Raw genomic sequence first — 8,464 nt, 5'->3', positions numbered from 1 at the left:
TCACTGAGGGACAGGAGGGGGCTCCATTTCCAAGGGGAATGCAAGCAGAGGCGTAGCCAGAAAATCCTAATAGGGGTGTCCAGTCAATAACCAATGTACATTGAGGGGTGGCTGAAAGGCACCAGAACCTCGGGGTCAATCTACACTGTTCCAACAGGAACGAACACAACATCCATCCATCCATCATCTGATACGCTTGTCCCAATTGGGGTTGCGAGGGGTGCTGGTGCCTATCTCCAGCAGTCAATGGGAGAGAGGCGGGGTACACCCTGGACAGGTCACCAGTGCAGGACAATGCACCATTCATGCTTACACTCACCTAAAGACAATTTAGAGAAGACAATTAACCTAACAGTCATGTTTTTGGACTGTGGGAGGAAAGCGGAGTACCTGGAGAGAACCCATGCATGCTCAGGGAGAACATGCAAACTCCATGCAGAAAGACCCTGAGCCAGGAATCAAACCCAGAACCTTCTTGCTGCAAGGCAGCAGTGCTACCCACTGTTCCACTGAGCAGCCCTCACAACATCCATATGTTCTAAATAAAGACAAAATATACGTTCCTGCATTTTATCTTTACCGCAAATAATTAAAAATTTAGTTCTGAAAAGAGCATGAATTCTGTATCTATCATCTTTAATGTTTGTATATTCATGTGCATAATTAACCACAAAGTTTCTGTTGTCAAGTAGCTGTTAATATATGAACAATTTTAATGTTTAATAAGTTTAAACATTCCCCTTCAGAGTATTACTGATGCCACAGTCTGTATTAGAGGGGAAAATGTTAGGGGTGGTCAATGATTGGCTAAGGGTGGCCATGGCCACCCCTGGCCCCCCATCTAGCTCCGCCCCTGACGATCAAAAACGTTAACTTGCCCAATAAAGGGTTAAGATTATTCTTGCAGGAATGTACACAAACAACAGCATGCTGCAATGGCTCTATATTTTAATATCAAAAACGCTGTCTGTCTGAATCATATTTAGAAATCGTTGCACTGAGAGCTTTCAACATGAAGGAGCCGCAGATGAAAACACCAGCCAGTGAATAATGGCTGGATCAGTGGTAGTTTCTGCACCAGGGCCGCGGGCGGAGTCACATCGGAGTCACGGACGTGGGCGGGATTTTTCCTGCCAACACGCCAACGTCGATGTCCATATATGGTTCGCAGCGTCACGCGCCGGAGGTCCCATTCACATAAAACCGATCGGCCGGAATCCCCTTGGAGGAAATGTAGACACAGACGCGACCGGGGCTCGTTACTCGCCCGCTTTCAAACACGACCGACTTTTTTGAGGCAATAATAAGAACAATAAGTGTTCGGGATGAAGGTCTCCAGCATCGACTGCCGGCGTCTTAAGAAGATCATCAGGAAGGAGTGCGGCAGCTGCCTTATAGTGGACTGTCGGCCCTATTTCTCTTTCACCAACTCCAGCATTAAAGGCTCCGTCAACGTCAATCTGAACTCTCTGGTGGTCCGGAGGTCCCGAGGAGGACCGGTTCCTCTGCAGTTTGTCATTCCGGACGAGAGAGCTTTGTTTCGGCTCAGGGAAGGCAGCATATCGGCCATCGTGGCTCTGGATGACCGGACGTCCCACCTGCAGAAACTGAAAAAGGACAGTGTAGCACAGATAGTAATAAACACCCTGTCGCATCTAGCGAGTGGGGCCAGCATCTGCTTCCTAAAAGGTAAGAAATAAATCAGAACATTAATAATATTAACCTTCTTCTGCATTTGAATTAGTAAAAATGATTTGTTTTTTTTCAGTTGTGCGCCTCAAAAATAATTAAAATTTTACAATAATTTCAGAATAAATACATTTCTGAATATAGCCTATGATATCCATATTTTTTTTTACTTTTTTTTTTAGTAAATATCCTCTATGTGCTTTAACATATTTAAATTATATGCGGGGATTGTCTGAAAAAAAATCAATAAAATGCAATGTTCCCATAATATATATATATATATATATATATATATTTTTTTTTTTTTTTTCTTATGGACATAGTCTTTAATTTTGGTAACGTCACCATCACTTCATAGCATCGATTTTAAATATTATTCTCATGCCATCCCTGGTTTTCTCTCACTTCTTCTTGGAGAGATAAATGTCCTGCATGCGTCAGTGGCTCGCATGAGTCAGATACACTGAAAAAAAAATGGCATTTACTTAAACATATTTACTTACTTTAACACAATTGTTTCATGTTAGCAGGGTATGACATAAAACTATTGTGTTAAAGTAAATACATTTGATTAAGTAAATGCCGAATGCGGATGCATAATTTTTTTGAGTGTATCAAAATAATCTCTCAGTCCCCTCCATCCTTTATTATAGTAATCGCAGGTTTATCTGAGGTGGGGAAAATGTCTGTCAGGATGTTGGCCCTAACGAATTACCGGTTGGTCCCCCTAAGTGCGGGCTCCAGAAATTAAATACGGGTCTATAATCAGGTTATAAACACTCAAATCCGGCGCTAAGACTGTTTCATAAACACTACCATTTCACAAGAGGTGCCGTCATGTGTGAATACTTAACCTCGTTAGAGGTTATAAGCCTCTTTTCTAAAAATGCGTATTCCTAACACCTATTTTCTCTCTCTCTTTGTCTCTCTCAGGAGGATATGAAAACTTCCACTCTCAATACCCAGAACTTTGCAATGAGGTGAAAACCATTGACCAGAGCGGAACTGAAACCGAGAAAAGAGTCAACAGCCACAGCGAGAAGCTTTCTCACCACAAACCAGATTATGATCAGGTATGGAAACACCCCTTCCCACGCAGCTGTAGGCTTTAACACTGCAACTGTCGCACGGCGCATGCACCCAAACCACTCTGGGATTCAGAGAGGTTTATATTTGGCATCAAAGGCACATTCACGATATTCCCTGACCTTACCTGCTCCCTAGTTCTTTTTATATCAACCAAAGAAAAAAAAAAGAAGAGCAGCCTCTCAGTCAGGCTTTTATCTGTGACCTTTTCTCTTATCATGTCAACCATAAATAGAAAACCTGAGAAAGATTCGGATCTCAATGAGGACCTGTGTCTCTAATTGACACATTGTATATAACTGCCCCTAATGGACCCATCCCTCCATTTTCCAGAGCACTAAATGGACGTAATGTTCACCGCTGCTGTAGCTTGGACAATAAGTGCATTTTCTCAGCTTTAGGTGTGGGTAAAAGCAGATGAAATAGGCTTGCGACTGTTGTTTTGTCTCCTCCGAGAATGTTCTTGCCCTTTTACTCTAGACTCATGTCTCTGTTTTCTCTGTCCTCCAGGGCAAACCTGTGGAGATCCTGCCTTTCCTCTACCTTGGCAGTGCCTACCACGCTTCTAGACAGGACTATCTCAGTGACCTTCACATCACGGCCTTGCTCAACGTGTCGCGCCGGGATCTCCATCCGACCAAGGGTCACTACGACTACAAGTGGATCCCGGTTGAGGATAGCCCCATGGCCGATATAAGCTCACACTTCCAGGAGGCTATCGAGTTTATAGGTGAGTGAGGAATTCTGCATATCATCGTAAACATAGAGGTTTAATCATCAAAGCCTGCAAGGATACTAAACTGAGGTGCTGTACAGGTTTAATCCCCATTTCATTCAAGTGTTAAAACTTATACATAGCCATGACCTATACATAGACATGGCTATTTTTGAATAGCATCTACAAATAAGTCTTGCTCTGTCTCAGCCTGCTGCCATTCACAAATAGAAAGCTCTCAAGAACCCTGCTGTAATCAGTTTAAGTTCATCACAAGCCTTCAATCCCTCACCAACATAAGCGAGCCAGGCTTCTGTCAGTCAGGATTTCCTCCCTTATCCCCCACCAATCTCCGTCCCTCCCCCTTCGCTTTAATGCATAGAGAGCTCTCCGATGTCGTCATCAGATCTTTGTGAGAACGGTGTCGGCTGTGGTCAGTCCGTGTGAAAACTAGGTAAGCCTTAGCAAAGGGGTCAGAGTTTGGAGGGTGGCTGAGAACACAAAAAGCAGGTATTTATGATGATTAGTATATACTAGGTGACTAATGCATAATAACAGCGGGGTGTTTGCCTGCAGGAGATGAAAATTACTGATTGGCCTGAGGCCAGGAGGGCAGCAGATTTGCTACATAGGAAGAGACAGTGTGTGGGATAGGTAATGGGGATGCTGTTTAATAACATCAGAAAAGATTATAAAAAAAAAAACAATGAGATATTTATAGCCAGGAATATCCAAAGATGGAGCCAGCTATTGTTGTTTGATGTGCATTGTTTGGGGTTGCAGATTATGTTTAAGCCCAATTGTTGCATAAGGTTGCAAAAGGGTTCCCGGAAGCAGGATTAGCCCATATTCAAACACAACTTCCGAAATCCATCGATCATCAGAGTGCTCAAATAGTCGCAGCTGCTGGTTTCGGATTAAAATCAATCAGCAAATCACAATCGTGTCTGACTGATGTAACGGTGAGAGGAGGGAGGAGAATGAATGTTGCTGACGTACTGAAATATATCCAGTGTATTCAAAACAAACACTGGTCATTAAAACTCGAACACGTCGTGAGCAGCGTGATTCAGACTGGTGCTGCTCTCTCTTTAGAGCAGCTCTCTGGAACAGACGGAAGTGGCCCTCATAGCCCCTGTGCTACACAGAGAGAGACGCGTAGGTGTCCGCGGTGCCTAATGAAACTAGCGTCTGCAACGTGGGTAGATAAGACCTACATGTGAAGCAGATGAAAATAAAGACTTGGAGGTGTTTGGAGAATTTCTAAGAATTCTTGAAGGGTTTTAAGGGGGACATTTACAAAGATGGGTGAAAGTAGATATGTGTGGAGGCGGTAGAAAGTACAGGTAAGCCTGTAGGAGGGTGGCACTTATAGCCTAGGACACACATCTGTGACTGTTGAGCGCCCCCACAGCGGTGCAGGAGCAGGTGTGCTTTGTGACTAATACCAGCCTCAGAAGTTTAGGTGTTTGCACCATGGAGCATGCTGCCTCTGTTTGTCTGCAATATCCTACAGTTATTGCTGGGTAGAGTACTCGGGGCCACTAGGATAATTACATGGCTAAGCTGTGATTCTGATGTGTTTTGATGTTAAGTGAAATTAAACCAGATTTTTAACAAGGATTTTCTTTTCTTTCACCTTTCAGATCAAGTGAAGCAATCTGGAGGGAAGGTTCTGGTACACTGCGAAGCAGGCATCTCACGCTCGCCTACCATCTGCATGGCGTACATCATGAGGACCCAGAAACTCCAGATAGACGAAGCCTTCGAGATCATCAAGCAGCGCCGGTCTGTCATTTCACCAAACTTCAGCTTTATGGGCCAGCTGCTGCAGTTTGAGTCTGAGGTCCTGTCCAACGCCCCGGCTCTCGCTACCACGCCCGAGCCAGCTACTCCTTGTGTCAAGGGGTCGGCCTCGTTTTTTGCCAATGACTTCTCCGCCGTTATCAGCACCAAAAACTTTGAGCCACCCATGTTCACCCTTCCTACCTCTTGCCTGCAGTCCCCAGTACACCACCCGTTGAAACTGAGCCCAATAACTGCACTGCCTTAAAAAATGAACTGTGACTGCTTGGTAGTATTACTTGAAACGTTAAGAATCAACGCTCTCTGTGTGCCTGGTGTTGAAACTAGCAGAGCAGGTAGAGACTGAGATCAGCAAGAGATGAAATGAAGAACTGGATTTAATTGAAGGGTTTTCCTATCGTCTTAGCTGCTGGGATGAAACAACACAGCACATTGATAAACTGCAATATACAAGCCTTAGGTTAATATTGTGATTCATTTGCCTATTCACAATTAAGGTTAGGCATTTAAACCTAATTTATTTAAAAACTATGGTCTGTTTTTTCAATAATGTGGGAAATGAAATGTGTTTAATAAATGTTTTCACTACTGAAACCTTGTTATGTTATAATTCTTTATGACTATTAAGTAACAAGTAAAAAACTAAAATCCGTCATATCTGAATGTTGCTTGGTTCTAATAATGCAGAATAAAAATACCACTTCCTTTGAACCAGCAACCATCTTATTTCAGCTGGTTTCAGATCTTTTGATACGTTAACTTTTCGTTGCTAAAGACTGTACACTTTTTTGCACATTGCAAAAACAATCTAGAAATAAGTAACATTTTCTTAAATTAAATTTATTTACCCTTAATTTGAACAGGTAATAAGATTATTTAGCAAATAAATTCCTATTTTTACTGTTAATTTATGATAATTAGATAATATTCACTTGAAATAAGAGAATGCTTTTTTTTCTTATTTTAAATGTAAATTGTCTTATTCCATTGGTCAAATGTCTCACCTCCTAAATTCAAGTAAAATGCACTTATTTTTAAGAAAAAATTACTTATTTAGATTTCAATTTTTTTGCAGTGCATCAATTAAGGATTTTTGTCAGATGAAAAAGAAAATCACATAAATTACTGCTGGTTGAATGCATTGATTGTCGTTTTTAGTACATTTTAGTAAAATGTTTTTAACCATCCAATGACCAACCAAAGCCATTTTCAAATGGCTGAGTTATAGGTGCATCCATAGCGTTACCGCAGTGAAAAAGTGTCAGAAGCTCAAAACAACTAAAGATCAATGAGTTGGATAAAAGAGCTAGCTGCGGAATAAGCTATATCTGAATATAAATCAATGAAAAAAAGGTTTTGTTTCTCCTGCAATACATATTTTTCTGTTTTATATTTAGCATTAATTATCTACGTACTATATCCTCAATTTTATTTTTTTCTTAGTCATAAAGACCTGTAAAAAAGGTCTCATTAGTTTCACTTCTTGTCCCAACTTAATATTCTTGGAGAGCAGAAGGTTTTGTGGATGAAAAAGATTTTTTCACTGGGTTCATTTTTTTGTTAGAAGTTGGGCTGAAATTCCTCATTGGAAAATGTGTGGATTCATGACTTCTAACAGTTAGTGAATACGTTGAGTTATACAAGCTGATTATAACATGTTTTTTTCATTTAATGACACCAAATAACCATAATCAGAAATACTATGTAAGCTGCTTTCTTTATGAAATAAAAAACAGAGGTTCCTATTAACAAATCACTCCTACTGATGTAATAATTTTTAACATGCATAGCTGTTAAAAAAGACTATTGAGCAGGAATTAGTTTTGGGACATCAAAATCACTGACTTTGGTATATGTTCTGTTTTCATTTTCCAGATTGCAATTTGGACCATCTCTCTTATAAATATATATCACAGTAGGTACCGTCCTGTACACATCCCTGTCACCATACAGTAGCTGTAAAACACATCTTTAACAAAGGTGTGGAATATTTTATTATCAATTCATACATTTCAGCTATTTCTACAAGCAGGTGTGGGTGGTAACTAGTTACATTTATAAAAAAAACTTACCCATTCTAAGTAACTTAATCTTACAAAGGTGTGGTCTATAATATAATTTTTCAAATTCTTTTATAGAACTATATATTTTTCACCAGGTGTTACTACTCTTACTTGAGTAATTTCTAGATGCCTAATTTTTATTTTTGCTTGAGTAAAATTTGAAGTAATGCTTCTCTCATTTGAGTACAATTTGTAGGTCCTCTGCCCAACTCTGTCTGCAGCTACATAGTTTGCCTTATAATTCTACTGTCATTAACTCATAACAGATTTGTTTGGGACTCCCATCACTCTATTTACTTTCCAGTTTTTGGACAAGATGACACAAATAGTTTGTATAGTTGGCATTTTATCTCTCTGGAAGATTTAAACAGCTATAAATGATCAGAGAAGCAGAAAAGTTTATTTTTTAAATTTAGTTATCACCAAACTGTCTTTTTGAAATACTTATTTAATTTCCCTATGGGATTAACAAGGTATATTTGAATTTTATTATAACTATTCTTGAATCCTACTTGTAATCTTTTTTTTAAGTCTCCATAATATGCAAACATTAACTGTTTCATGCAGGAATGTGTCACGATTCTTTAGTGAAATTACAAATTATAAAAATAATCTTTGTTAAATTTATAAAAGATCTTCAAGACACACACTAAGCATCTAGTTTTATGAACAGTACAGGAAGTACACTTCTAAGGATTTTGTTTGGCGCCCAGAGGAGAAAAGATGGATTGTACTAACTGTGCAAAGAACGACAAGTGAAAAACTGATACGGAATTTTGAACATTTCAAGGTACAAAAATGTCCTTGTTAGGATGCTACGGATATGAATGAGTTTTGTTTTCCCTTGTTAACAGCAAGGCTTTCCAAATAAACACAAAGTATAAATGATTTTTCAGTAGTCTGGACCCTGTTTTCATTTAATGGTATGACCCATGCTATCCCGCCCCCGCCGCCATTTTCCATGTTATTCTCTTTTAGCATAAACTCTGATTATTTTTCATTTGCAACAGTTATTCTATTTTTTTCTCCAATTAACAGGTCGAAATTAGTTTTGGGGGATATTTTTCTCCAAGTTTTACCCAGGAGACGCCCTGTTTAGGTTACA

General features: G+C 39.8%; 1 protein-coding gene across 1 annotated transcript; it reads left to right on the top strand.

The window, feature by feature from the left end:
- The first annotated feature begins 1,179 nt into the window (after positions 1-1,179).
- dusp5 (dual specificity phosphatase 5) lies at positions 1,180-5,890 on the top strand. The gene is made up of 4 exons (XM_038291233.1): positions 1,180-1,689; positions 2,623-2,762; positions 3,286-3,505; positions 5,137-5,890. Exons 1-4 carry the CDS (start codon positions 1,326-1,328, stop codon positions 5,541-5,543), a joined length of 1,131 nt encoding a protein of 376 aa, XP_038147161.1. The 5' UTR covers positions 1,180-1,325; the 3' UTR covers positions 5,544-5,890.
- The last annotated feature ends 2,574 nt before the right edge of the window (positions 5,891-8,464 follow it).

The sequence above is a fragment of the Cyprinodon tularosa genome, unplaced genomic scaffold, assembly GCF_016077235.1.
Source record: "Cyprinodon tularosa strain WSP-4 unplaced genomic scaffold, ASM1607723v1 ctg108, whole genome shotgun sequence".
Taxonomy (NCBI): Eukaryota; Metazoa; Chordata; class Actinopteri; order Cyprinodontiformes; family Cyprinodontidae; genus Cyprinodon; species Cyprinodon tularosa.
Note: the sequence above shows the minus strand (reverse complement) of the source record. Positions and strands in the feature narration are given on the sequence as shown.

Excerpts from the sequence above, each read along its gene's own strand:
- dusp5 (XM_038291233.1), top strand. The coding sequence starts at position 1,326 with ATGAAGGTCTCCAGCATCGACTGCCGGCGTCTTAAGAAGATCATCAGG. Across the intron at positions 2,763-3,285 it reads ACAAACCAGATTATGATCAG|GGCAAACCTGTGGAGATCCT; the intron begins GTATGGAAACAC and ends TCTGTCCTCCAG. Across the intron at positions 3,506-5,136 it reads GGAGGCTATCGAGTTTATAG|ATCAAGTGAAGCAATCTGGA; the intron begins GTGAGTGAGGAA and ends TTCACCTTTCAG.